Source organism: Hyaena hyaena, unplaced genomic scaffold, assembly GCF_003009895.1.
Source record: "Hyaena hyaena isolate Hyena2069 unplaced genomic scaffold, ASM300989v1 scaffold_471, whole genome shotgun sequence".
Taxonomy (NCBI): Eukaryota; Metazoa; Chordata; class Mammalia; order Carnivora; family Hyaenidae; genus Hyaena; species Hyaena hyaena.
The window spans coordinates 1,255,066-1,282,205 of record NW_024081102.1 but is presented as its reverse complement, the minus strand read 5'-3'; the positions used below and the strand labels follow the sequence as shown (position 1 = coordinate 1,282,205).

The following is a 27,140-nucleotide window of genomic DNA, read 5'->3' as shown; positions in this document are numbered from 1 at the left end:
AGTACCTGCGGGCCTTACGGTGGATGCCCCCGCACTGGCGACCTTGGCCCGAAGGGCGGGGGTTGTTGGGGCTCCGGAAGGACCACTGAACGCTCTGGCTCCCGCAGGGGCCCAGGCACTCAGCCCAGGGGGACCAGGATGACCAGCCACAGTTCACTGAGGGAGAAGCAAGAGTCAGGGGTCAGAGGAGGGCTGCGTGCCCAGCTGGGTGGTCTAGGAGGGGAGGAGGGCCCCTGGGGACGGGCCCAGGGCGGGGTCTCACCGGCACAATCTGGATCTGGTCGACAGCGTTGGGGGCGCCCATCCCAGCAGACGCACAGCTGACAGTCGGCCTTGATGCGCTGCCCAGGCCAGTACCGGGCGCCGTCCACCAGGCAGGGGCACTCCCGGGGCCGCACACACCGCCCCTCGCTGCCCAGCACCTGTCCCGCAGGGCACCAGCAGCCTAGAGAGGGCCCGGCGTGAGGCTTCCCTGCAAAGCGCTCAGCCTCTGCAGACACACTCCCCAGAACCTGGGCCCAGAGCCCCCCCTTTCCCCTTACCTGGGCCGCTGCAGGGCTGGTCAGCTGAGCACCCGGCCCGACCAGAGATCTCATCGCAGGTCAGAGGACAGGGGGCGCACGGCCAGAACACCAGCTGCCCTGAGCAGGTGGCATTGGGGCAGCCGTCCTGAGGGCAGGGCCCTGACAGAGAATCAGAGCCACAGTTCGGGAACTGGGCAGAAGCAGGCCAGCAGCCAGCAGTCTCTCCCACCCCACCCCTCCCAGCCGAGCCCTCCTTCCTTGCACTCACGGGTCTGGAGGGTGGTGTGAGAGCCGCCGGGCAGCATGGTACAGCTGCGGCCCCCATTCTGGGGTGGGTGACACTGCCGCTGCCGGGTCCTGGTGCCCATGCACGGCTCGGAGCACGGGGACCAGGGAGACCAAGGGGTCCATTCACCGTCCACTGTGAGGAGGGGGGCAAGCGGGACAAGCATGAGGCCAGGCTGCGAGCCCAGCGATCTTCCTCTCCCTGGCTCTCCCTGCACCCCCCCACCCACCCCCTGGCCCTCCCTGCACCCCACCCACCCCCTGGCCCTCCCTGTACCCCTCCACCCACCCCCTGGCCCTCCCTACACCCCACCCACCCACCCCCTGGCCCTCCCTGCACCCCACCCCCCCCCTGGCCCTCCCTGTACCCCTCCACCCACCCCCTGGCCCTCCCTACACCCCACCCACCCACCCCCTGGCCCTCCCAGGCACCCCAGAGCCCTCACCTGGGCAGGCGGCCGTGAAGCAGGCCTGAGTCTGGTGCTCGGGGCCTGGGCAGCGCCGCAGCACCGGGAGACTAGGTGGGGAGCAGCGGCGGCTCCGGGCCTGCACCCCAGGCCCGCACGTCCTGCTGCACGGCCCCCACGGGGTCCAGGGGCTCCAGGCCCCACAGCCCTGCTCTTCCGGGGAAGGCCCTCCCAACCCTGCCAGTTCACAGTCAGGCTGCCCGTCGCACACCTGGGGGCGGTGGGGGGGGAACAGGCTCAAGGTTCCTTTCAAGCCGGGTGGCACAATGGCTCTGTCTCCTGTGCCACCCACTCCCTCTCCCCTCCCTCCCCCTCCCCCCCTCACCAGCTGGAAACTGATACACAGGCCATCGGGGCAGGAGTATTCCGGGCAGGGAACCCGTGTCCCGTTGGGGCCTCCGGGGGCTGTCACCCCCTCTGCGGGGAAGAGAAGAGAAAACTGTGAGACAAGGAGAACCCACCCCCACCCCCCAACCAGCCTTGGCGTCAGTCTGGGGAACAGAGTCCCTGGGGCAGCCCAGCTCATGCTCGCCCTGGAACAGTCAGGAGATCCCACTGCAGAGCTGCTCAGGGCTCAGGCTCAGCTGGGGAGCCAAACCACAGGGGAAGAGGCCACGGCAAGGGGGCGGCTGGGGGGAGCCTGTGGGCCCCCGGGAGTGTCCTGCTGGGTCCTGCCCCTCCCACCCTCTCTCTGCAGAGGGGCTGGCAGGGAGAGCCAAAGGCACTGGAGGACCCTGAGCCAACACCGAACCTGAACCTGGCTCAAAGACACCTGGGGAGGCGTCCTGAAAGGGCAGACGGCCCTGGGGAGGAGTTGGAGCCCAGGGACAGCTGTCCCCTCCTCCCAGGGCGAGGTGGCCGGGACAGGAAGGGAACTCCCAGGTCTGGCGAGCTGGAGGGGTAGCCCCCCAAAACAGGCCCACTCCCCGCGCCCGCAGAGCCACTGCGCATTCTCTTAGCTCTTCTTGCCCAAATGTGGGCAAACACAAAAGCCTCTTTCTTCTCTCCCCTGGGAGGGGCTGCGGGGGCAAAAGTCTTCAAAGGGTTTCAGGAAAAAGATCAAAGGACACTCTGATGTCGCAGCCCTAAGTCGCCCCGGAGCTGCCTCCCAGGGGGTGGCGGGGGCGGTGGGGGGGACAGACCGGCCGGACTGCCTCGAGGCGGCCGGGCTCTCACCGCAGGCGTCGGGGCTCTCGTCCGAGCCGTCGGGGCAGTGCAGCACGCCGTCGCACAGCTGCACGGGGGACACGCAGCGCGGGCCGCGGGCGCAGGGCGCGTGGTGCGGCGCGCAGGGCCCGCCGCAGCCGCGCTCGTCGCTGCCGTCGGCGCAGTCCTCCTCGCGGTCGCAGCGCCAGCCGCGCGGCGCGCACTCGCCGCTGTCGCACCGGAATTCGAGCGGGCCGCAGGGCGGCGCTGCGGCGGGCACCCGCGTCAGGCCCGGCGGGGTCAGCGGGCTCCCGGCCCGCCCCGGCCCCTCCGCCTCCGCGTGCCGGCCCTTCCCGCCCCTTTCCCGAGCCCGGACTGCCCCCGCCTCCAGCGACTCCCCACGTCCAGTCGCTCCCGCAGGTTGTCCCCACCCCGACTGGCTTCCCAAAACCTCTCCGCCCGTCCAGGAATTCCACTGACCACTCCAACCACCTCACCTGGGCTGTGGTGGGGGCGGGGATTGAACGTCCGGCCTGTCTCTCTCAACCCCCCTTCCCTTTGTGCATTCTGGTGTCTTGGGGAGGCTGAGTCTGTGCCAGCTCCTCACCCCCAGCACCCACCCCCACTGCCTCCCTCTGAGGCACCCTCCCCACTCTTCTTTCCCAGGCCTGAGGACTACAGCTTTCTCACCCCTTTTCCTCCAGGACACTCACCAGGGCTGGCGCTGGCCAGGGGAGTTGGTGCAGTTTCCCCGAAGCCAGCAGAGGGGCCCGGCAAAGTGCCGTCAGGGGGAGTGGGCAGCGAAGGGAAGGGGCAGTGCCCAGGTCCCTCATCGGCTCCATCTGGACAGTCCCAGACTCCGTCACACAGCAGCATGGCCCCCACGCAGGTGCCATCGAGGCAGGACACCTCCCCAGGAGTGCAGTTCAGCTGCCCTGCAGCCGGAGAACGGAGGGGCTGGTCCCAAACACTGTCCTCGGGGCCCACTGCGGGGTGCCCCTAGTCACACATCTACGGGTGCCAGCTTCCTAGCAGGAGCCTGAATTTGTGGAGGAGGGGGGAGGTGGGAAGGTTGGGGCTCCCACGACAAGCCTTGTTGGGGGGTGCCTTGTGGGTGGAGTCTAGGGTTGAGACCACCCACCCAGACAGGCCTCCTCATCGGCAGCGTCGAGACAGTCGGGATGTCCGTCGCAGAGCAGGCCGGGGGGCAGGCAGCGCCCATCAGCACAGGCCAGCGAGTCGCGGGGGCACGGGCAGCCCCGCTCATCCGTCCCATCTCCACAGTCGTCCCGCCCGTCACAGAGCAGGGCCAGGGGCAGGCAGCGGCCCGAGCTGCAAGACATCTGCCCCTCCCCACAGCCTGGGGTGGCACAGCCTGGCACGGGGCGAGCAGGCAGGGGCAAGATGACCACGGGTCCTAGAGAAGCCCCTGCCCCCCGAAAGACCTGAGCAGCCCTGCCCACCAGCCACAGCTGCTGGCAACGTGAGCCGCAGCTCAGGAAGCTGCTCAGTTCTGCACAGTGAGACAGACCGCATAGTAGGAGACACCTGCATAGTGAGACCCGTCACTCAGCCACTGCCCCGCACAAAGACACTCACCCTCCTCGTCTGAGCCATCGCCACAGTCATCCTGGTTGTCACAAAGCCACCCGCGGGGCACACAGTGCCCACTCTCCTGGCACGGAGCCTCTCCCTCTACACAGCCAGGCACCGGCTCCTCACAGCGGGTCCCGCCACTCCCGCAAAGCCACTGACTTTCCTGGCATGTGCTGAACACACAGCGTCCTGGGGTCAGTCGCAGCGCTGCGCTCTGGCAGCCCAGGGCCATGGGGGCTCCCCTGGGGCCCCCCACTCACCAGTTCCCACAGTCCTTCTGCAGCACAGTCCCCTGCGGGAGAAAGCTGCCCCCTGACTCACAGGGGCAGGAAGCTGGCTCTAAGCAGACTCCTCCTGGGATCACAGAGGGCGGGATCACAAAAGGGGCACAGCAGCCCCTAGTGCCAGCCCTGTCACCCCCCTCCCCCGCCTGTGGCTCTCTTCCCTCTCCCAGCGCCCCCTCCCCTTTGCCTCTTCTGACCCAACACACCATGGAGCAGAGTCCCCTGGGGGCAGAAGCAGCCCTCCACGCAGGCGACAGCCTGGCAGTGCCACCCGGGCTCAGGACCGTGATCGTGGCAGGTGGGGGGACATACGGGGCCACAGGCCTCATACACTTGGCCCCCTTCACATTGCAGAGCTGGGTGGAGAGGAGAGAGGCTGGGGTCACTGAGGTGCAAGGGCACCGGCGGCCACAACAGCGGCCCAAGCTGATACTCGTGGAGGGCACGGGGTGCATGGTGGAGACCCCTGCGGAGCCCCTCCCGAGGCTGTCTGCGACACGACAGTTCTACGGGAAAGCAATCTTGGCATGATTGGTCTACAGTAGTGTGCACACCACCCGTATTGGCCCCTGAATAAATGCGTGGCCCACGTGCAGGCCGGGAGGAACACCATGGAAGAGCTGAATGGGTGGTGGGATTGGGCGTCGGCGACCGAGGGCAGGGCACACTCACGGCAGAGTTCCTGGCTGCGCCAGCGCACGTAGAGCCCACGCCGGGCACACTCGTCCGCATAGGTGGCAATGGCCGAGCAGAGACACTCACAGTCACCCCCTGAATCGCAGCTGTGGAAGGGATTCTTCACCCCCTGGACCCCCGCCCCACCCCCAACTCACCCATTCCCACGCTGTCCCCAGGCTCGCCCCTCTCACCCGCAGGCGTCATGCACACACCACTCGTAGTGCTGCTGTGGGGGCACCTCCGCGTGGCACCGGGCAAAGAGCGACTGCAGCAGCACCCCGCAGCGGGCGCGAGCCCAGCCGGCCCGGTGGGCGTTCACCTGCAGGCACAGCACCGTGGACCAGCCAGACCCCGTCTGCAAGCACCCAGCCTCTGGATCCTCCCCTCCCCCCTGCCCTGCAGATTTCTGCAGCTGCCCCTTACCCTCCCCGCATCCCACCCATGCTCACGGTGCAGGGGTGTGGCAGGTCTCCAGGCTCAGGGCAGAGCGGATTCAGGTGCCAGGAGTGGGCAGCCAGCTCAGCGGTGGGCTCCAGGACCCCCTGGCGGCTCCGCAGGTCATTACTGGCATCTCCATCGAAGTCCCCACACAGACCAGATACACGGCCCCGGAAGTGCGGGGACAGCTGCACCAGGACCCGGGTGCCTGGGCAGAGGGGGCAGAGGGGGCAGCATATGGAGAGAGAAGAGAAGGGCAGCTATTCTGTGGGCCTGTGTGACCATCTGCCCAGGGCCCACCACCCAATAAGGGTGCTTGTGCCCTCTTTTGCGAGGACGATTGGCGATGAGAGACCTAGGTCTGGAGGGCGAGGGCGAAGCGGGAGCAGGGACGCTCTCCAGAGGGCTGGATTCCGGGAGGGAATCAGGCTCTAAGACAGACTGCGACACCAGCCCCGGAGGCCTTAGCGGCCCGAGGCTCAGAGGGCAGCCTCCCTGTGCTGACCAGGTGACCCCCACCTCCCCCCCCGCCAGGGGTTACTTCGGTTTTCCTCCATTTCTTGGTTACGGTTATTTCTAAAAGGGGTGGGTGGTAGGGAGTTAGATTTCTTTTCATTTCTTCTTTCCCAAACTAGGTATTTTCTAAATGTTTCTTTGGCGAGGAACTATTGCTTTTACATTGAAGAAAAGCCTAAGAGCATGATTTGGGAACCCCCACCACTCGTGCGGAAGAGGAAGAGTTTAGGGAGTGTCAGCCCCATGATGCTAAGGCGGGCATGGGTCAGACGGTTCAGGTTAAGGGTGGGGGCCTGACCTCCATCCCAGAACAGGCTGAAGCCCAGGCGGGTTGTGAGCAACAGGAAGAGACCAGCATGACGCAGGCTCAGCCCTGGGCCCGTGTAGACCTTGGGGAGCGTTATGCTCACCCCATTCACCGTCACTGCCCGGCCTATGGAGGAAGAGAGGCTTTCAGGCCCTGTCTTGGGGTAGAAGTGCTCCCAGATGCCCAGGAGGCCTTCTTCAGTCTGCCGTCCAACCTTCCATTTGCTTCTCTAGCCATGGGACCTTGGGCAAGTCATTGGATCGCTCTGGACCTTAACTGCTTGGAGCCTTCCCAGAATTATGATTCCCAGGCAAGAGGAAAGAGGAGAGGCACCAGCCCTGCTGCCCTGATGGTAAGCAGTGGGGAACCCCAGGCCGTGGTCACCCGTGCACGGCCCTCCCTGACAGTGCCACCCTTCAGTGTTACAGTCACCTCTGAGCATGTGCACAACGGTGCTCTGCAGTTGCACGGTCAGCGCCTTGGTGCAGGTGAGGCCACTGGCCCCACAGGGCAGGTTCTGGGCAGAGACTGTGAACTGGCCGCTGGCCTCTCGCACCAGCAGATATTCACAGGCTCCAGGGAAGGTGAAAGACAGCCCATCGAATGTCACATAGTGGGGGGCCCCTGATGCCTGGCACCATCCACTGCACTGGCGGCTGGTGCAGTGCCACTGCCGACCCTGGCACACACTGTGGGGGGGTGGTGGAGAGTCATGAGGACACGGACCCAGAACTGTACCCAGGGATGCAGCTGGTCCAGGTTGTAAGCAACTCCAGACAGACCCTCAGCTTGGGGGATTTCTGGAGAGCTCCCATTGCCCAGGCCAGTCTGGATGCCCCCCCCCACCGACACCCATCATCCCTGTCCAAGGGGCATACCAGATGTTGCAATCCTCCTGGATGGTAGCGTTGGGTGGGTACCACTGCCCGCCGTGACGGCAGGGACAGAGCTCAGGAGGCACACAGCGTTCATTCTGGACAGAGGCCGGGGACAAAGGGGCACCTTGGGGGGCTGCCTGACCCACCACCCACTGTTTCAGACAGCCAGGGGACTAGGGCAGTGCCATGGTTAGAGCAGGCACCACGGTGCCCCATGCAACCCCCTCCCAGACTTACCAGCAGCACAGTGCCTGGGGGACAGACACAGCTCCCCGTGCTGTCTGGGGGGCAGGAATGATTGGCGCGAGGGCTGTCACAGGTAAGGAGGCAGGCACCAGGGACGTAGACAAGCTCATGGGGGCAGAATATCTGCTGGGGGCCACAGCGGCGAGCAGTGCAGTTCCAGAGGCCTCTCTCCTGGCAGACACTGCCGAGGTCCGGAGGGAGGTAAGAGGCAGGCCCAAGGCAGGACTCACCTCCGGGTGCCTGGTCCCCCCTGGGAAAGTCTCAGGAACCCAGAGTGTCCAAGCCCTCAGTGTTGACTCTGGAGGCCTGAGCGTCTCACCCCAACACTCCAGTTACGAGCACAGGAAGTGGGGCTGCCCCCAGCACCAGCCACACGTGGCGTGGGCATAGTCACCCTTTCCTGCCCCAGCTCCAATAGGGCCATTCTCTGGGCTCTGAGGTTCTTGAAAGAACCCCATTCCCAGCCTGTGTAGGATGGGGATTCTCTAAAGTCTCGTCCTGACCGCTGGCCCTGCCTCCACAGGTCCCAAATTGGCCTTTACTTCTCCCCAACCCTTGGAAGAGCCTCTGGACCACACACATCCAGAACTCGGGAGATCTGGGTTCTAGTCCCTCATTAACAAGCTGTGTGACTCTGCAAGCCGTTTGGCCTGGTCAAGCCTCAGTTTCCTCATCTGCAAAATGGGAACAATTCTTCCACTTCCTACTTTATTAGGTTATTGTATCAATTCAGTAAAATTAAATAAGATCACATACAAGAGTGTTTTATAGGCCTGAAGCACTATCAATGCTCTGTCGTCCTCCGTGTGCGTGTGATGCCCTGAACCCACAGGGCTACAAGCCCAGCCCCTTTTCCCTAAGCTCCACCTCCTCACCCCCAAGCTCTTTGCCTTCCCTCAAGACCACTGCCCTCACCAGTGGTTGCAGTCCTTCATGGTGGCACTGCCAGGGGCATAGCGCTGGGTTCCAAGCTGGCAGGAACACAATTTGGGGGGCACACACTCGCCCTCGGGGTCCCACAGCAGCCCTGGGGGGCAGTTACAACCGGCCACGCAGCTGCCCATCTCCCCACAGTCTTCTGGCTCCCCACAGTTCTGACCACACGCCGGGGCACACTCCTGGTACTCCTGGCCCCCAGGACACAGGACGGCTGGGCACAGAGACACACGCAGGTCAGGGACGTCACTGCTGCCGCTCTGCCCACCCTTCTGGAATTTGCAGCCCCTATGCCCCTGGAAGAAGGCGAACTCAGCAATCTGCCAAGGTCAGAGGCCCTCCTGGGGACCTTCCCTTGCCGTGAAGCTTTTGGATCCCTGTGGGCCCCTCCTAGAAGGGGGCTGGGAGGAGGAGCCTGCGGCTGGCTGGCTGAGCCGACTCACGGCAGAGTGTCTGGGTCCTCCAGAGAGACGGGACGCCCTCCTGGGCACAGCGACGAGCCAAGGCAGCAAGCACAGGACACAGGCAGTCCTTGCCAGGAGCACAGCCACACACGGCCGCCAAGCAGCGCAAGTGGAATGGCTCCCAGTCCACCAGCCCTCGGCACTCCTAGGGGGAGAGGAGGAAAAAGGGAGCCAGCTCCTCCTCCAGATTCCCGCCCCCCCCCCAGTCCCCTCTGGTCCCCACTGCCACCTCCCTGTGCTTGGAAGCCCTGCTCGTGGCCGGGAGCAGGGCCCTCCTGGTAGCCCAAGAGGAAAGCAGAGCAGATACTGACCCCATCTTACAGGCGCAAACAGGAGCACCCCCAGGCTGGCTACCTGGAAAGTTGGGCCATGCAGGATGGCACAAGCTGCCTCGGCAAAAGCATGGCGCTGAGTGTGGGTGCTGCAGGGGGAAAGTGGGGTGCTGTCTTCTGAGGGGCACCCTCCCTCGCCTGCCACCTGGAACTTGCCAGCAAAGGCTGCGATGCTGGTCTCCACATCGCCGGCAGGTGTCAGGAAGTCATCTTGCTGGTTCCAGGTGAAGGTGCCGCACAGACCCTGCACCTGGGCCACAGGAGGGGGCTTGGGACAGTCAAATCCGGGCCCAGGGGAGCCCCGCCCCAGCCACTCACCTCTCCCCTAGCACACCTGGTGGGCGTGGCGCGGGTCCAGGGTGATGTAAGCTGCAGGGTCAGACACTCCCCAGAGGACCTGGGCCCCGGGCCAGCGCAGCCGCAGAAAGCTGGAGGAGGCTCGGGAGACACTGAGGCCCTTGGGCCCACTCCACGGCAAGCCCACATCCTGCCCCTCCATCAGTACGGCCCCTGGAATAGGGAGCCTGTGAGGCGCTGCCCCTGCAGGGCTGGGCTGATGAGGACTGGGGGTGAGCACAATGCAGGAGGGGGCTGGCTACCTGAGTCTCTGAGCTGGATGTGGGTGTCCCCCAGGGAGACAGAGATGGCTTGGAGGCAGCTCCCGGCGTGGCAGGCCCCATGCTCCAGCACAATCAGCAGCTGCCCCTTAGAGAAGTCCTGGGACAGATGTTGAGGAATGGGGTGGGTGGGGGTGGGGAAGACCCAGGGAATAGGGCCTGGTCTGGCCCTTCTCCCATTCCACAGGACGCCTACAGCACACACCTGGAGCCAGACGCCACCCATCACATGGGCTGACCACCTTCTTGCCAGCCAGACTCTGCAAGGTATAGGGCTTAACTCTGGCCAAGTGTGAGTATGTGTGTGTGCGCACGCGCGCGCGTCTCCATGTTGGAGCAAGATGCCTCCCTTCTCTCTCCCTGTGTGTATACACATGCTAAACTTATGTGCACTCGCATGAGCCTGCAGCATATGTACACACCTGTTTGTATCTATGGACCCGAACTTGGTAAATCACCTAACTACTGGGGGAAGCCTGGAGAGGAAGAACCCGTATTTGTCAGGGGTTGTTTTGCAGGAAACAGCCTGTGATAAGTCCAGCCTGCCCCCTCTGTGAGAAAATACTATGAGGATAGGTTTTGTTTCGGGCCCCTCGGCTAGGGCGGCAATGACAGAAGAACATTCTCAGGAACCTAAGGAGGAGTGGAGACCGGAAGGGGAGGCTGAGGAGGGGGCTCTACGGCGAGCCATCCCCCCTCCAGAGTCGGTTCTCTCTCCGCTTTTCTCGGGATGACTCTGTGGTTCTCGCTGATTTATGCAGAGGTTTCCTGACAGTCACCTCTCCCCCACAGCGCCCCCACCAGGGCTTCTCCCAGAGTTCACCTCCTACCTACCTGCACCAGGCTGGAGCGGCAACCTGGGCTGCCGCGGAAGGAGAAGCTCCGCCCATCGAAGGTGACGTAATGCCCGTCCCCGCCCACCGCGCACTCGGCTGGGCACGGCGCCTGCGCGCACAGCCAGCGGCCGTCCTGGCACACGCTGTGGGCACAGGGGGCGGGCAGCGCGCTCCACTTCAGCTCCACGACCTCCCGCCCCCAGCCCTGTGGCCCCTCCGCTCCTCCAGAAGCCCCTCCAACTCTCTTAGGCTTGGAGGTCGGCTGGTGGAGGTCGCTGGCTAGGTCTTTAAGCGGGGCCATCAATTATGCCGTGAGAGGTCACCGGTCCCTTGTGAGGGGGCCCCCAAGGGGAGGCAGGTTGAGGGGACCCCGCCACTTCCAACCTCCGCCAAAGGGCCAGCGCGGCCCGCGGACCCACCACGGGTTGCAGAGCTGACGCACTGTGTCCCCAGGGGCGTAGCGCTGGCGCCGGTGGTAGCAGGGGCAGCGGGCCGCAGGGACACAGAGGGCGCCGTCCCAGAAGAGGCCAGGCGGGCACTCGCAGCCGCTCACGCACGCTTCCTGGCAGGACCCCTCCCCTCCCTCGCCCACTGCCGAGCAGCTGGGCGGGCAGGCGGAGGCGCAGTCAGAGTACAGCTGGCCCCCAGGGCACAGGCGCTCTGCAGGCACGGGAGTGGGCTGTGAGGTCCGAGGGTCTCCCTCCTCCCGCCAGACCCGCCCCCCCCCCCAGGTCACCACAGCCCGGGGGCTCAGGAAACCAGGGCCACAGGGCTGCAGTCACTCCCCAGTTCTGCAGGGTGGGGAGGCCAGGACCTAAGCAAAGGGCCTATGTCAGGCACCAGACCTACCGCAGAAGCCTGGCTTCCTCCAGCCCACGTGGATATGCTGCTTGGCACACTCTTGGGCATAGTTGGCCAAAGTGGTGCACACAGCCTCCCGACGGCCCTCACGCCCACTGCCTGCTGGGGCCCCAGAACAGTAGGCAAAGAGGCAGGCCTGGTGGTACTCAGTAGGGGGGACCTTCAGAGACGGGACAGGCCCTCAGTCATCCAGCCTCGCCAGCACTCCCTCCTCTTGCTTGGATCATGCCCTGACTTACGATCGAACAGAATGAGCACTAGAAGGGAGCTCTGAGATCACACACACACACACACAAAGTGACGCCAGGACTAGACTCCGTTGGGCACCTCCCTAGCACCCCCTGCTCCCCGCCTCTCTGGTGGTGGTTACCACCTCCATACCTGAGCATGGCATTCCCTGAATGGACTGTCCAGCAGCTGGTAGCACACATCCTGGGCTTCCGCCTGCAGCTGGCCAGCCTCCATGCCTGCCTCTGTGCCTCTCAGGGGGTCCTCACAGCCCTGGGCCGCTCCCACTGCATCCAGACACCCAGGCTAGAGACCATTGGAGTCAGGTCAATGGGCTGGGATGAGGGACCTTAACCAGGACACCAGGAAAGTGGCCACTACCCTCATGGCTGCTTCAAGTCCCCATTGTCATGGCCACCAGCCCAGATGTCCTGGAGCTTCTGAGAGCAAGAAAGTTGTGAGCCTGGGTAGGGTGTGGGGGAGCTGGGGTCCCATGAACCCACAGGCAGGAGACTTGATAACCAAAACTGGTCAGTGACCAGGTCACTGAGTGTGTCCCCTGGGTGATCAGTTCACCCAGACGCCGGGGGACCCAGAGCCTGCCCCCCACCAAGGATCTGGGAGAGGGCCAGGCCCTGTCCCAGAGAAAAACCAGTGATGAAGACAGAGCAGGGGCTTGGAGATGTCAGAGAAGCCAGGAGTGGGGGGCTACCTGGGGAGCAGGGCAGGGAGCCCAGGTTCCCTGAGGGCTGCAGTCTCACCTCTGAGTCAGGGAGCCTCCAGGAATTCCCAAAGGCGGCAGCTAACACAGCCAGCCTCCCTCCCGGCTCCAGGAAGTCATCTGGGGAAGCGTGAGGCAGAAGTGCTATGCCTGGGATCTCCAGTCTCTCCTTCCCTCCCAAACCAACAATCAAGTCACGCCCACTTACCCTCAGGCCGGCCACTGTAGACCCCACAGAGACCTTGAGTTTGTCCCTGGAGCTCACGGTCCACAGAAATGGAGACTGAACTGGATCTGTCCAGCCGCACAACGACCCCCAGGCCCCCCGACAGCACCAGCCAGTCCCCTTGCCATTGCAGGCTCAGCCCTGGGCAGGGAGAAGAAGGAGTCACACTCCGCACTCTTCCCACCAAGGCTCAGACTGTCCAGGGAAGGAGAGGAGACGGAATTCTTACAATTTGAAAGAGCTTGATACCCTTTAAAGGAGAGGTGATAGCAGAACGGTCCTTGAGAATTTCATGGACACTGTGGATGCTCTCACGAGTAAACTACAAAGCTCACGTGCACACACACCCCACCCCACCCCACCCCACCTCACTTCATGGACTGAAAACCAGGTCAGAAGTTCTGGTAGGACAGAGGGCCATCTAGTAGGTCAAAAGCCCTTCCTCACAGCACTGGTGTGTGTGTGGGGGGCGGGGGGAGATGGCAACTCAAAGAGGTTTTTGTTTTTTCTTTTTTTTAAGATGTTATTTTGTTTGTTTAAGTTTATTTATTTTTGAGAGAGAGCGAGCAAGCAGGGGCAAGGGGCCGAGCGCTACCAGCACAGAACCCAATGTGGGGGCTCCATCTCTTAGAACCATGAGATCATGACCTGAGCCAAGATCAAGAGTCAGACACTTAACCAACTGAGCCACCAAGGCGCCCCAAGATTTTCTTTTTAAGTAATCTCTACATCCAACATGGGGCTCGAAGTCACAACCCTGAGCTCAAGGGTCCCACGGCAGCCAGGTAGCCCCAAGACCCAAAGAGGTTAAGCAGAGGTATTTGCCCGAAGCCGCACTGTGAGGGGGTGAGTGGGGTGGCTTGCGGGAGTAAGGTGGGAGACTAGGCCGTGGCCCCTCAGCAGGCGCCCCGATTTCCAAATACCTCCCAACAGCAATGGGGATAGGGCAGCAGGCTCCCACCCAACTGCCCCTTTTGCTGTCCCCTGCCCTGAGGGGTAGGAGGACTGTCCCAAAGGAACAAATGGGGTCCTGGGTAGTGTCCTGCTCCCTGCAGCTCCCTTACCATGGAGCAGCCGAGACTCCCCATCGGGTATCAGCTGCCCATTCACAGAGACATTTTGACCTTGGATCAGCACCTCCTCGGGTCCCATCATTACCCGGGCCTCGGGGGAGACGCAGAGTGGAAGAGGTGTTCAGTGGCTCGCCTTCCCCCATGTCCAGCTCCCTCCCTGTGCCCTTCCTGTTCTCCTTCCCTCACCAACTGGCAGTACCCAGGTTGGGGGCAATGCCCCCTGGGTGTGAGGTGGACAGCCCAGGTGGAATCCACAGCACCCGCCAGCAGGTACGTGCAGCGGCCCAGGAAGTGGTAGTGGCGCCCATCAAAGGTTCGGTAGTGGAAGCCTGACCAGGTGGTGCAGGTGGCCGCCGGCTGCTGGCGCTGGCTCCAGAACTGGGCCACGGCCCCCACCAGGGGCTGCAGGGAGGCTGGAGGGGGAGCACTACCTGGAGGAGATACACCAACTGTGAGCCTCTGAGTGCGAAGGCGGGAGGGTGGAGGGGGAGGACACGGGGCTTCTCCCGGAGCAGGAGGCAGGTGGAGGGTTCGTGGTCCCTCTGGTGGGCCAGGATGGGAGGTGACTCATCTGAGAGCACAGGGGAATGGGCATGGGCTCTGCAGGAAGGCCCAGGGCTCAAGAAATCTGCGTGGTAGCCCCTGCAGGGGGAGAAAGTGGTGGCCAGGACCGCAGACCCACCTGGGAGGTGTCGGCCAGGGCAGCTGAGGCAGGCCTGGGAGCTGCCATCCCGCCAGCTCTGTGCCCAAGGCCAAGTGCAGCACTCCTCCAGGCTTCCCGCCGAGGCATTAGCTGAGCTCGCCTGTAGCTGGCACTGCCGTGTGGCAAAGCAGTGGCCCCCAGGGCTGGCTCCTGCAAGGGCTGCGGTGGATCGAAGGAGGGAATGGGGTGGCCCAGACAGCCTGGGCCCGGCTTCCCTCTGCAGGCAGCCTCCACGAAACCACAGATCGGGGCTAAGAGCAGGTGCTTACCCAGAGTGCAGTGGGTGCCCCCCCAGCCGGGGCAGCAAGCCCGCACTGTCCGGTTCCTCGCGGCAGGCCGGGTTTCTGGAGGTCTGGGTCCGCCGAGCAGGCAGCAGGGAGAAGATGTTAGTATTCAGCCCTGCCCCTTCCCTGTCCCTGAGAATGGCCTGGGACATTTAATTCGGTCATCTATTCTCTGAGTGGCTTTCTCTTGTAATTTCCCTTCCTGGTCTCGATTTCCCCGTGTGTAAAGTGAGAGTGATATTGGGCGGGCAGACTGGAGGATAGGCACAGGGGGCAGACATGGTACCTCCCGCCCCGCCCGTTGCCTGTCCCCAGCCCTGCCCCCTCCACTCTTCCTGAGCCCAGGCAGACCCACTTCCCAAATGCCTGCCTCTCCGGGGCACTGGCCAGTTCACCTCCTGCCCTCCCCCCCACCCAGAATGTTGACTCCTTTGCGCCCTGCGGGCCAGCACCCAGCCCAGACTCACAGACCCTCACTCACTTATAAACGGGGCAGAGCCCTGCACGTCCACTCCAGGACGGGTCGAGTTGCCAGCCCAGGCGCTGGTAATGGTAGAGGCTGGTGCAGGGCACCAAGTCCTCCTGACGGGCGGTGACTGCCTCATCCACCAGGAAGGTTTCCGTCCGCTCACACCACCGCCTGCCCACAGATGGGGAATGACAGCCACTGCCCCCAGCCCTTCTATTGTCAAGAAGCCCTGCCCTGCGATCCTGCCCAAGGAAGAGTTAGTGAACTGAAGAGGAGGGGGGAGGGGAGATGGTAAGAAGCATGGTGGGGGGGGGGTCTGGCTGCCCCAGAGGGTCCTGTTCATGAGGCAGGAGAAGAGGATCTTAGAGGGGCCCCAGGCTGAGCTGCTCACCCGTTAGCCAATGCCCATGCCATCCCAAAGAGGAGGGCAGGGAACAGCATAATGCTCCCCCCACGTCACCTCAAGGGGACTAAAAGGCTTGGGCTTAGGTGATGCTGTGGCCGGTGAGCAGAAAGGCCGGCGCTGGCCGTCCCTGCCCCACACCACGGTCTACTTCAGCTGGGCGTCAGTGTGTCCAAGGCAGCCCAGACAGTGAGAGCGAGGCCCATGGGGCCTGGGAAGCTTTATCTCAGCCCCATGCCCTCGGGCACCAGCTGCTCGGAACCAGATTGGACCTGCCTGCACATTGCACAATCCCCTCGGAGGCCAGCTCTCCCTGGAAACAGTCCCCTTCCTGCCCGTGTGTGCATGTGTGCATGTGTGTGTGTGTGTGTGTGAGAGAGAGAGAGAGAGAGCTCAGTGAGGGAGCGCATGTGCCCCAGGCCACAGCCAGACACTCAAGCCTCTGATATTTTTCCACCCTCAGGGCGTACCACAAAGTAAGGTGGACTCTGGACAAGCCACCATCTCTTTCTGAGCCATAATTTCCCTGTGAGTAAAAAAATTCAGGGGCTTCCCAGGGATGCTTGGGTGGGACTCAGGGGCTGCACTTTGAAATTGTGTACGTGCCCATCTTTCTGAGGATAGCTCCTTAACTGTAATGAAATGGTCGAGAGGAGCTATGACCCCACAATATGGTTAAGAGCTATTGTGCCCAATGACTGATAGGGTCCTCCAGCCCTGAAATTCTGACTTTATGAGTCTCTCCCTGCCCCCTTGCCTGCCTCTTCCTGCCCCCTCTCCCACTAAGCATTCGTGAAGCCTGGACCAGTGAACAGAAAGAAGGAGCAGAGTTTCCAGGCTGGTGGGACTGCGTGGAGATAAGGGGGGAACATGGGCCCTTTTCTCAGTGATCTGACTTCTTACTGGGGGTGATTATGTGTGGCTGGCTGGGTTCACCCTTCACCCCAGTCTCCTTGTAAGAGAGTCTTCTAGAGTCCACAATCAGGAAGCCTGGGCAGGGGAACACAGCATGAACTCAGGGAGGGGCACAGGAGCGGCAAGGGTAGGAAGCGGGGAGTTGGGGTAGGAGACACAGGGGCCCGGAAGCCAGCCCCCCAGCCCTGGGGGCTAGGCAGCCGGATGGGGATAATCTGAGCATCCGGTTGGGGCAGCAGGTGGCCCATGTGAATCCTGGTTACGTCTTGGTTACCAGCTCCTAGGACACCCAGGCTGGAATCTGGCCTGGCCCTTAGATCCCATCCCCTAAACCCGCTGTTCCACTGAGGGTCTCACATAGTTACCCCACCTGGGGCAAGGAGGCTGCTGGGAAATGAAAGCCATGGTAGACATTTCTCCTGGGCCCACCACTGGTCCTGTAGGCGGAAGAGGGTTCCGAAGCCCTCAGGGATCTCAGTGCGGTGCCCAGAAAAGGCCAGGGTCTGGCCATGGACACGTTGCTGTTCCCAGTCTCTCATGCATGTACCCCATACATGCCCCCTCCCACTGCCACACGTGCTTACACCCCTGCTGCAGGACTCACAAGGGCAGACGGTGCCCATGCCCCACCCTAGCACACGGTGACACCTTCTTCTCCCCGGGCCATGAGCTGGCTGGGCACTGACTTCTGAAGCAGCCCATCCTGGAGGTCGAGGAGCCTTTCCCACCGGATTCCAAGATGCCTCCTGGTGCTCTTCCAAGGGACCACCTGCTCCCACGCCTTCCCTAAACATCAACAAATGTTGATGGTGTCCCTTGCTGTGTGCTGTGCTTCTCTTCTGAGGACTATGCTCCGGGCTTTGGAGTCTAACCACAGTTGATGAGGCTGTGCTTGGATTGGAAAGAAACCCGAGTCACAATCCCCCTTTCCCCTAAAGGGGGCAGGAGGGAGGAAGCTGGAACTCGGGGGAGATAGAGATTAGGGAGAGGGCACATGGAATAACCCACATTTCAGCTCCTGGAGCACAGGATGCAGGGAGCTTTCAGAGTCAGGTGCCTGGTTGGCAAGGCCAAAGAAAAACATCATACCGGGGGTCAGGGACCCCCCAAGTCCCTCCAGGAGCCGGATCTGAGGGCCGAGGGCATCCCTCCACACCTAACCCCACACATTTCCAGGCCAGGAGGAGGGCCAGCCCGCACCCCGCCCAAAGAACTCTCCCCTCTTCACAGCCCCCTCCCCCGGACCCCGCCCTCGAAGTCCCCGCCCAGCCCGGCTCCCGCCGCACCCCCCTCCCCCGTGCCTCCGATCCAGCCCCGCCTTCTCCTTGGGGACCCGGCTCTAAGCCCCCACCCCAATTTCTACTTCAAATGGCCCGTTCTTGCAGACACTGGAGCCCAGCTCAGTCTCCTTCTGTCACCCCTAGATGCCCCCCAGGGACCCGGCTCGCGACGCAGGTGTCGGACCGGGTCCTCCGAAATCGGGGTCCGGGGTCGTGGATCTGTGTGGCTCCAGGTGGAATCCGGGAGAAGAGCAGGGGCGGGTCTGAGTTTCCCAGATCAGCCCCACAGACCGACAGTCCACGGACTCAATCCCACAGCGAGGCGTCGCACTGATACGCTCCCGGGGGGCACTCTTGACTCAGAGACAGCGACGCGCTCGCTGGCGCCCCTCCCCAGAGCACGCCCCCTCCTCTCCTCCTCCCCAACTCCTCACCGCACCCCCTCCCCCCGCGCTCCACCTTTCCCCTGGCTCCTCCCTCGGCGCCTGTGAGCACCCTCCCTCGCAGCCCGCTTGCCCTTCCTCCCTGCCTCCTCTCCCTCCTCCACCCCCCCCCCCCCCCCCCCTCCCTTCCCTTCCCCCTCTTCCCTCCCCCCCCTCCAAGGCTTCCACTTTCCATCACCTCTTCGGGGCGGTCGTCCCTCCGCACCGTCACCTGCCCACCTAACCCGGCTGCGCGCCCTCCCGCGACCCCGCTCCAGCACCCCCCCCGCCCCTACTTCCCCCACGGGGTGCCCCGCAGCTCCCCTCCCGCTTCCGCGCTCCCCTCCCCCCTGCCGGGCGCCGCTTCCCCGCTCCCGCTCCCTCCGCGTCTTTTCCTCTCCCCTCCCCGCGAAGTTTCGGGGCTGTCAGTCTGTCAGTCTTTTGGGCAGTCGGCACCCGAGCTACAGGCGGCGGGCGCCATTGCGAGCAGAGCCGGCTGGGGCCGGAGGCCGGGGCGCCCGGGTCCCGCCGGCGGCGGGGAGACCCGACCAGCCCCCCGCCAGGTACGGGCCGCGGAGGCGCCCAGCGGCCGGCGGCTCCGCCCGCTCCCCCTTCTACGCCGACACTCAGTCACCGCCCGCTCCGCGCAGGTGACAGCCCCGGGGTGGGGGCGCTGCGCGCGCCGGAGGGGGTGGGGTGGAGTTGGGGGGGAAGAAGGGGCAGGGGAGGGGCAGGGGCTGGAGCAGGGAGGGGAGGGGACTGGGGAGCGAGGGCCTGGCTTGGGGGGGTGGTGACGGTAGTGGAGAAAAGAAGGAAGCCCGGGGATCCGGAGGGAGGGGCGGAGGCTGGGGTGAGGGCGCCCGGTGGGAGTCCGGTGGGAAAGGGGTGGAGGCTCCCGAGGGCAAGTCTCCGGAAAGGGGAGAGGGAGTGGGGGGGGGGGCCGGGGGAACGGGGCGACACGGCCCGGGGTCGGGCCGGTGGGGAGGGGCGGGGGACAAGGGCGCTGACAGGTGAGCCCGGGGAGGGGCCGGGAGGCTGACTGAGGTCCGGGCGAGGAGGCTCCAGGGAACAAACGGAGGCGAGGAGGCGGGACGGGAGGGGTCTAGCCGGGAGGAAAACTTGGGGGGGGGTACAAGTCAGAGGGGAGCAGAAATGGAGAAGGGAGCCGCCGAGAGCGAGGGGAGGGAAGCGGAGGTGTGTGGGGAGGCGGGAGGGGGGGAGGGCCAGTGCGGGGGTCCCGAGCGAGCGGTCCGCCGCCGACGCCCCGGGCTCGGGGGAGCCTGGGGACGAGGGGGGAGCGCGGGGAGCGGACCGGAGGGGGGAGGGGAAGAGCGGTTCTGGGGACTGGGGACCCGGAGGGTAGGGAAGCGAGAGCTTGCTGGGGAGGCAAAGGGGGAAGGGAGACGGGGGCCTCGGAGGGGAAGGCGAGCTGCAGGAGGGAGGGAGGGCGGGCGGGCGACGGTGTGGGGAGGGGGATGGAGGGCTGGGGGGGGAGGGAGGGAACTGAGGTGAAGAGAGGAAAGGAGAAGGAAGGGAAACCGGAGTGGGGGAGGAGAGGGAGAGGGGAGGGGAGTGCGGGGTGAGGGAGAAAAGCGGGGAGGCGGAGGGCGGCGTTGGGGAGGAAGGAAAAGAGGAGGGGGAAAGGAAGGGAGAGGGTGTGTAGCCGGGGAGGGGGATGGAGCCCGGGGGAGAACCAGGAGGGAAGGGAAAGGCGGCCCTGAGCCGGGGGAGGAGGAGGGGAGCCCTGTCGCGGAGAATGCCCGGAGCTGAGGGTCAGGGGGGCGGTGGCTGGGGAGGGCCTACCGGAGGGGCCGGGAGGGGCCGGCCCTGCTGTGAGCAGGGGGAGGAGCCGGAGGGGCGGGGCAGGGGGCGGATCCGGGGAGCTTGCCAGCTTCGGTGGGGAGAGAGGGCGGAAGGCAGAGGGAGCGGGGAGAAGGGAGGGGCAGAGGGAAGGCTGCCAGAAATGGGGGGTGAGGGAGGGTAGTCCGCTGGGGGAGGGGCCGGGAGCCCGCTGGAGGAGGAGCGTTGTAGGGGCTCGGGGGCGGGGTGTCCCTGCCAGGGGAAGCCCTGAGGGGGAGGGCGGTGGTTTTGAGGTAGGGTTTTGGGGAGAGGAAGCAAGAGCCATTTCCTGCCATCAGCAAAGACCCTCCTCGGAGGGCCTCCCCCACCAGTTGCCCAATAGTGACACTCACCTCCGCCCCCCCGCGCCCCATCCCCCCGGCTGGCTCCTATTTCACCAGCTCCTGCAGTGACAGCTGGAGGGCCCAGGAGATGAAGTTCCCGGCTCCCCACCCTGGTCTTCCACTCTCCACCCTCTCCCCAGAGAATCGATTGATTCCTGACGTCCCCCGGCAAGGGCGCTGTGGGGTGGGGAGCACTGGACGGCTTGGCCTGGTTCAGAGACCAGCCAGGTGAGGGTGGGGGTGCAGCTGATTTCTCTAGAGCCGACCAGAGCTTGCAGAAATGGCTGCAAGGCCTTCTCCTTGGCCTTCAAAGATCTCTTTGCTTTATGAAACCTATCTTCCTTCTCTCGCCTTTACCAGTAGTTGGGGACATCACCTTTGGGGCTCCTGGGGATAGCTGGTGGGGAGAGGTGCGGCAGAGCCAGGGCCCAGGTGGAAGCTATCCGGAGAAGAATGTGAACAAGGATATGTTCTCTCCTTAGGGTCCGTGGCCTGATCCCCCAGGAGCAGCTACCCTGGGTTGCCATGAGAGAGACCTTTGAGGCCCTCAGCAACCTGGGTGAGCCAGCGGCACTCCGCACTCGGGGAACGTGGGTGGTGGGAGGCAGGATTCAGGGGCATCCTAGACCCGCTGCTTCCCTACAATTCGGACCGCAACCCAAGCGGTAGGGACAGAGAGAGAGAGGGAGACAAGAATCTGAAGGAGACTCCAGGCTCCGGGCTGTAAGCGCAGAGCCCAGCGCGAGGCTCGAACTCATGAACTGTGAGATCGTGACCTGAGCCAAAGCTGGCGGCTTAACCGACTGAGCCACCCAGGCGCCCCTTATCAGGGTGTATTTGAATGCCTGGCCCTGTGGAGGTTGTGTGGTACTGCATGAGCACATGTGCCCTCACAGAGCACAGATATTTAGACCTATTCTATCTCTTCCTTCACCTGCCCTTGACTCTATGTAAAGGGGCTGAGGTTGATACCTGCCCAGGCTGCTGGGGAGCCTGGCTATCCCCCTGTCCTGCTGGCTAGAGACCCTTCCCGAGCAAGCTAGAAAAAGCCCCTTGGTGTTTTGGGGAAGGGGAAGACCCCCTCCCTTTGTCTCCTGTTCTATACGGGAGGCTTTACGTGGCCCTATACTTCTGCCTGTAACAGGGTTCTCTGTGGGACAGCCGGAGATGGCCCCCCAAAGTGAGCCTGGGGAAGGGTCCCATGATACCCAGGAGCAGATGTCGCCTCCCAGGGAAGACAGCGTGCTGGGCACATGCTCAGGTAAGTAGGTGGGGGACCATGAACAGCGGCTCAGGGTAGAATCCACCTTTCCTTCTTCAAGTGCCAGGGTGCTACTGCTGTTACTTGAACACCTCAGTAACCAAAGAGACGAAGATTCCTGCCTTCGGGGAGCTTACCCTAGCGAGGGCAGACAGTCAGCAAACAAATATAAAAATAAGTGTACTTATAAACTGTGTCAGATGGGGAAATGTGCTGGGGGAGGGGGCAGAGAGGGAGTCTGAGGTGGGGGTGGGGCCGGCTGCAGGATTAAATAGTGAGAGTGAGAGGAGGTCCCCGCTGGGAAGTCAAGATTAGAGCCAGATTTGGGAGAGGTGAGGGAGGCGGCTAAGCGGCTCCTGGGAGAAGACGCCTAAAGCAGGCATGGGTCTGGCTTCTTGACATTCGGATCTTCTGCAATGATCTGCCTGGAAGTCGGGTCCATCTGGTGGGTCTGCAGCCCTCCTCCTAAGAGTAACTGTAAGCCTCAGGGTAGAGACCTTTCCTTGCTTCCGCTGCCTCACACACATATTCCAGAAGCTACTCAACAGCTGCGGCTCTTGCACAGCCTCTGCAGGGCACCTGCTTGCGGGAGCCGGAGGCTGCGCCCCGGGGCGGCTGGGAAATTCAGTCCCTGCAGGTAGGATGTGGGACACATCGATCCTGCCTGTTGGGCTGGGACTGGGGTTTCAAAAGCCCCTGCTTGATCCGGTGGGGACGTCTGTCCATCTGTGATTTGTCTGGAGTCCTTGAGGTGGCCTGTTCTCTGCCAGGGCACGAGGCCCCAAGACCAGAGGAAGATGTCCACGGTGAGGAAGCTGAAGCTCCCTGTGGAGGAGACCAGAAGGCGGAGCCCCCGAGCTCTTGCCCAGGTGAGTCCTCCCCGCTCCCAAGCCCGCCAGGGCCCAGGCAGAGGGGACAGGGGCCTTGTAAACTCCCGGGCTGCTCTCTGATGAGGCCGCCACTCTGGCCCCTTCCGACCTAAGACGACCCAGTCCCTGGCACCTTTCTGCTGTAGAGCTTCAAGCCCCTAGAGAGAATTCCATGTCACAGACAACAGGAATCAGTGAGGCTGGTCCCCCAGAGACACCTCCCCTCCCCTCAACATCCTTCAGAAGTCTTAATGTCCCCTCCTCTCCGCCTGAGTCCATACTTGTTGCTGACTTGAATTACCATACACTTGAAGACATTCCTTTTCATTGACTTCCCCCAGACAAGCTCCCTGCCCCAAATCGCCACATGCTTCAAATACGTGGTCCAGGACTCACATCCCCCACACCCAGGGCGATCACACAGCTGATCGTCTCTCTACAATGGCGCCATCGCACCCTTCCACTACCACCAAACTTAGCACCTTCTGCCTAAGGGATGTCATTTATTCTAGCAGGTTTTCTAGGGCCTGCTAGGTGTACGCTGTGTTAGGTAGAAGGAGATTGCCTCTAGGCTGACACAGACCTGGTTTGAATCCTTGCTCCACATTTACTGCCCAGTGATGTTAGACAGGCTGAGCCACCTCCAGCAGCTTGTTCACCTGTAAGCAGGGAAAAGAGTAACTTCATGGCCGCTGTGACGCTTTCTGACAGCATCTGGACAACTAGAGTTGTCCAGCAACTGGACAATCTAGTGTCATCTAGAGTTGGCATTCGATAAATGGTGGCAGTCCTCATTTTTATTAGACACAGAGAGACATGGAACACAAGATGTCTGCCTTTTGGAAACTAAACTATAGTTGGGATGACATGAATATGAACTAGAATAAAGGACTCAAGGAACAAATAACAATAGAGCCACATCACAAGCAAGTGTAACAATGTTAACAGTGGGTGCTGTGGGTGTTTATGTAAGAGATCCTCATGACTAGGTTTGTCAGAGAGTGTGTTGATTTGTGCTACATTTTGAGGGAGGTGTAGACCTCAGCTCTGATGGGGGTGGCGTAGAGGATAGGAAAACAGTCTAGGCTGAGAAGAGACTTTAACACAGGAAAGGTGACATGTGGCTGGGGTTAGAACAGACCTGCCTGGCTGAAGGGGAGGGTTTATGTGTGGGGGTAGTGAGAAAGTTGGATGAGGAAGCGGTGGGGAGGGGAGTGAACCTCAGAATCAGCTAGAACTTACTTTATCCTGTAAACAGTAGGGAGCTCTCGATGCTCCTTGAGTAGAAGAGTGGCATAATGAAAACGAAAGCAATATCACAGTAGGATAAATAGTTGTTTGGAATTGATGGACCCGTGAAAGACACCGGGAGTAAACCTAATTGTGGGCAGTTCATGGGTAACGTACCCGGCACTCAGGCTCTTCCAGGCCTTCAGAGCCAGACAGGAACTCAGATCATCAATGGTCCTTAAACAAGAATCACTTAGGGAGCTTTGTTTTTTATTATTTTTTAATATGTATTTATTTATTTTTGAGAGAAAGCGTGAGTGGGGGAGGGGCAGAGACAGAGGGAGACCCAGAATCCAAAGCAGGCTCCAGGCTCTGAGCTGTCAGCACAGAGCCCCACACAGGGCTCCATCCTACCAACTGTGAGATCGTGACCTGAGCTGAAGTCAGCTCAGCCCCCCAGGAGCCCCCCCCCCACTTTGGGAGCTTTAAAGAAAGAGAACAGATTCCTGCTCCCATAGATGCGTTTTGTAAAAGTCCCCAGGAGACTATGATGTGACACCATGTTTAGGAACCATGAACTCATACAACCCTTACACCTAAGCACGCTAATACACTTCCTCAAAGAGGTAACGGAGGTAAGTGAACCAAGGTCACACTACTGACTGGTGGCAGAGGAGAACCCAAGGACACACTCCCAGTCTGGGCTTTGAGCTCCTTTCTCTGGCTGGACCACTGCAGTGCCCAAGAGAGGCAAAGCTCCAGTGCCACCCTCCTCAGACCTGCTTCCCCAGAGGGCCCTCCCTGCTTCTCCAGAGGTTGGCGCTGTTCACTGGCTCCCCAATTCCTGTAAACTCCATCCTCTTCTTCCTACACGGGGGTGGGGGTGGGGGTAGGTCTGAGAAGGTCAGCTGTTTGGTGATAAGCCTGTGAAGCTGCAGCCAATCTGCAGGACCCCAGAGCCGGCTGGGGCTGCTCAGCTGATGGGAGACTGTGGTTCTAGAAAGGACTGGAAGGTCTGGGGCAGCCAACGCAAGCAGATGACCCCCGTGTAAAGCCTGAGGACTGAACTTGGAGCAACGTTTCTATTCAGGAAGCAGTGCCTTCTCCACATAGAGGCCTAGGAGAAAGTCCCCAGGATGGGGTGGGGACTCTCCCCAGCGTCCCTGGCTACAGAGAAGCAACGAGGAGGACCGAATGGTGATCTTCGCATGTGGTCATTCCCCAGAACCTTCCAGTAGAGTGGAGAAAACAGGGGCTCCGGAAGCGGTGGTCGTATTGACCTCCCCCCCGCCAAAAGTTGCATAAATAAAACGGGGCTTCATTGGCTCGTCTCGTTTTGACTTTTCAGGGGATGAGTGGATGATTCGGAAGGTGAAGGTGGAGGAGGAGGATCAGGAGGCGGAAGAGGAGGTCGAATGGCCCCAGCATCTCTCGTTACTCCCCGGCCCTTTCCCGGCGTCGGACTTGGGGCCTCTGGCCGCCGCCTACAAGCTGGAGCCGGGGGCCCCGGGGACGCTGGGGGGACTGGCGCTGGTCGCGTGGGCCCCGACCTCGGAGAAGCCCTACGGCTGCGAGGAGTGCGAGCGGCGGTTCCGGGACCAGCTGACCCTGCGGCTGCACCAGAGGCTGCACCGCGGCGAGGGCCCCTGCGCCTGCCCGGACTGCGGCCGCAGCTTCGCGCAGCGCGCGCACATGCTGCTGCACCAGCGCAGCCACCGCGGCGAGCGGCCTTTCCCCTGCTCCGAGTGCGACAAGCGCTTCAGCAAGAAGGCCCACCTGACCCGCCACCTGCGCACGCACACCGGCGAGCGGCCCTACCCGTGCGCCGAGTGCGGCAAGCGCTTCAGCCAGAAGATCCACCTGGGCTCGCACCAGAAGACGCACACGGGCGAGCGGCCCTACCCCTGCACCGAGTGCGAGAAGCGCTTTCGCAAAAAGACGCACCTGATCCGCCACCAGCGCATCCACACCGGCGAGAGGCCCTACCAGTGCGCGCAGTGCTCGCGCAGCTTCACGCACAAGCAGCACTTGGTGCGGCATCAGCGGGTGCACGAGGCGGCCGGCCGCGCCCCGGCCTCGCCCGACGCGGCCGCCTCGCCCGGGTCCCCCGCCCCGTCCCCCACCCCGTCCCCGCTCGGCCCCAAGCCTTTCTCCTGCTCCGACTGCGGCCTGAGCTTCGGCTGGAAGAAGAACCTCGCCACGCACCAGCGTCTGCACCGCAGCGAGGGGCGCCCCTTTGGCTGCGACGAGTGCGCCCTGGGCACGACCGGGGACCCCGCCGCCGCCGAGCCGTCGGCCTGCGCGCCCGGAGGCGCGGCGGCGGCGGCGGCCCAGGGCGCTCCCGCGGGCGAGCGGTCCTTCTTCTGCCAGGACTGCGGGCGCGGCTTCGCCCACGGGCAGCACCTGGCGCGGCACCAGCGGGTGCACACGGGCGAGCGGCCCTTCGCCTGCCCGCAGTGCGGCCGCCGCTTCGGCTCGAGGCCCAATATGGTCGCCCACTCGAGAGCCCACAGCGGCGCCAGGCCTTTCGCCTGCGCGCAGTGCGGCCGCCGCTTCAGCCGCAAGTCGCACCTGGGCCGCCACCAGGCGGTGCACACGGGCAGCCGGCCCCACGCCTGCGCCGTCTGCGCCCGCAGCTTCAGCTCCAAGACCAACCTGGTGCGCCACCAGGCCATCCACACGGGCTCCCGCCCCTTCTCCTGTCCGCAGTGCGGCAAGAGCTTCAGCCGCAAGACCCACCTGGTGCGCCACCAGCGCATCCACGGCGAGGCCGCCCACCCGGCCTCCGACGCCGACCTCCCGGCCCCGGCCTGGCCCCCTCCCCCAGAGGCGGCCGCGCCCCCGCTCTTCTTCTGAGCCTGGTTCTCGTCGAGACCCTTCCTGGGCTCGCTGGCGGGAGAGACGCACGCCCGAGATCTTCTGGGCAGCGAGCGCGGCGGCCTGGGCCCCTGGCGGCTGTTCTTCCCTCCTTATCTTGCTGGAGAGAAGTCGGGAAAGGGTAACCAGCTTGGACGCTCTGTGACAAAGACAATGCTACGATGGAAGGCTCGCCGCGGACAGTTCAGGCCTGAGTCCTGGGAAGACTCCCACTAAGAGAGCCCGTCAGAAAGCAGCCGTTTCTTGGACACCCCCCTACACACACGGCCAAGAGCTGACTGGGTCCGCAACCGCTGCAGGGGGGTGAAAGAATGGTTATCTGTGTACTTAAAGTGTCATTAAAATTAAAATCCGGAGGATCCGGGGCTGTTAAATGAGCACAGGGTGGGAACCCCTGACTGTTCTCTCCACTGCCCCATCTTCATTCTCCCACAGAGGAGGGTGCCTTCCTATCCTGGGCGAGCTCAATTTAGCCAGGTGCTGGTAATGGGCTGTCCCAAATGGAAACATAATACGGCTCACGGCTAAACGGCTAAACTGCTTTCCTGCGCCCTGCTTCCTGCTCAAACGCTTGATGGGAGAAAC

At 62.9% G+C, this 27,140-nt stretch overlaps 2 protein-coding genes across 5 annotated transcripts in view; one reads left to right on the top strand and one right to left on the bottom strand.

The window, feature by feature from the left end:
* LOC120246410 (SCO-spondin-like) overlaps positions 1 to 15,886 on the bottom strand; it is a 53,416-nt gene extending 37,530 nt beyond the window's left edge. Inside the window, exons 1-36 of the mRNA XM_039253906.1 lie at positions 15,507 to 15,886; positions 15,128 to 15,286; positions 14,632 to 14,714; positions 14,342 to 14,521; positions 13,846 to 14,090; positions 13,651 to 13,750; positions 12,569 to 12,727; positions 12,401 to 12,480; positions 11,793 to 11,945; positions 11,400 to 11,571; positions 10,970 to 11,210; positions 10,549 to 10,693; positions 9,697 to 9,814; positions 9,432 to 9,607; positions 9,120 to 9,347; positions 8,745 to 8,910; positions 8,281 to 8,515; positions 7,357 to 7,546; positions 7,120 to 7,214; positions 6,674 to 6,930; positions 6,233 to 6,367; positions 5,430 to 5,626; positions 5,172 to 5,299; positions 4,975 to 5,084; positions 4,509 to 4,658; positions 4,279 to 4,372; positions 4,022 to 4,191; positions 3,564 to 3,797; positions 3,136 to 3,357; positions 2,453 to 2,689; positions 1,602 to 1,693; positions 1,256 to 1,487; positions 793 to 945; positions 543 to 683; positions 263 to 445; positions 6 to 156 (exon numbers count right to left, since the gene is read on the bottom strand). Of these exons, the coding sequence (XP_039109837.1) occupies positions 6 to 156; positions 263 to 445; positions 543 to 683; positions 793 to 945; positions 1,256 to 1,487; positions 1,602 to 1,693; positions 2,453 to 2,689; positions 3,136 to 3,357; positions 3,564 to 3,797; positions 4,022 to 4,191; positions 4,279 to 4,372; positions 4,509 to 4,658; positions 4,975 to 5,084; positions 5,172 to 5,299; positions 5,430 to 5,626; positions 6,233 to 6,367; positions 6,674 to 6,930; positions 7,120 to 7,214; positions 7,357 to 7,546; positions 8,281 to 8,515; positions 8,745 to 8,910; positions 9,120 to 9,347; positions 9,432 to 9,607; positions 9,697 to 9,814; positions 10,549 to 10,693; positions 10,970 to 11,210; positions 11,400 to 11,571; positions 11,793 to 11,945; positions 12,401 to 12,480; positions 12,569 to 12,727; positions 13,651 to 13,750; positions 13,846 to 14,090; positions 14,342 to 14,521; positions 14,632 to 14,714; positions 15,128 to 15,286; positions 15,507 to 15,556 (5,861 nt within the window). The 5' untranslated portion in view covers positions 15,557 to 15,886. The remainder of the gene's footprint in view (positions 1 to 5; positions 157 to 262; positions 446 to 542; positions 684 to 792; positions 946 to 1,255; positions 1,488 to 1,601; positions 1,694 to 2,452; positions 2,690 to 3,135; positions 3,358 to 3,563; positions 3,798 to 4,021; positions 4,192 to 4,278; positions 4,373 to 4,508; positions 4,659 to 4,974; positions 5,085 to 5,171; positions 5,300 to 5,429; positions 5,627 to 6,232; positions 6,368 to 6,673; positions 6,931 to 7,119; positions 7,215 to 7,356; positions 7,547 to 8,280; positions 8,516 to 8,744; positions 8,911 to 9,119; positions 9,348 to 9,431; positions 9,608 to 9,696; positions 9,815 to 10,548; positions 10,694 to 10,969; positions 11,211 to 11,399; positions 11,572 to 11,792; positions 11,946 to 12,400; positions 12,481 to 12,568; positions 12,728 to 13,650; positions 13,751 to 13,845; positions 14,091 to 14,341; positions 14,522 to 14,631; positions 14,715 to 15,127; positions 15,287 to 15,506) is intronic.
* A 2,396-nt stretch (positions 15,887 to 18,282) lies between these two features.
* ZNF467 (zinc finger protein 467) lies at positions 18,283 to 26,927 on the top strand. Of its 4 annotated transcripts, none has more exons than XM_039253931.1 (6): positions 18,283 to 18,698; positions 20,376 to 20,546; positions 20,801 to 20,877; positions 21,463 to 21,579; positions 22,350 to 22,448; positions 25,027 to 26,927. In XM_039253931.1, exons 2-6 carry the CDS (start codon positions 20,407 to 20,409, stop codon positions 26,532 to 26,534), a joined length of 1,941 nt encoding a protein of 646 aa, XP_039109862.1. In that variant the 5' UTR covers positions 18,283 to 18,698; positions 20,376 to 20,406; the 3' UTR covers positions 26,535 to 26,927. The 4 variants fall into 4 exon arrangements, with proteins under 4 accessions (XP_039109862.1, XP_039109861.1, XP_039109864.1 ...); XM_039253930.1 differs by having other exon boundaries at positions 18,283 to 18,785; XM_039253933.1 differs by lacking the exon at positions 20,376 to 20,546.
* Positions 26,928 to 27,140: the final 213 nt, after the last annotated feature.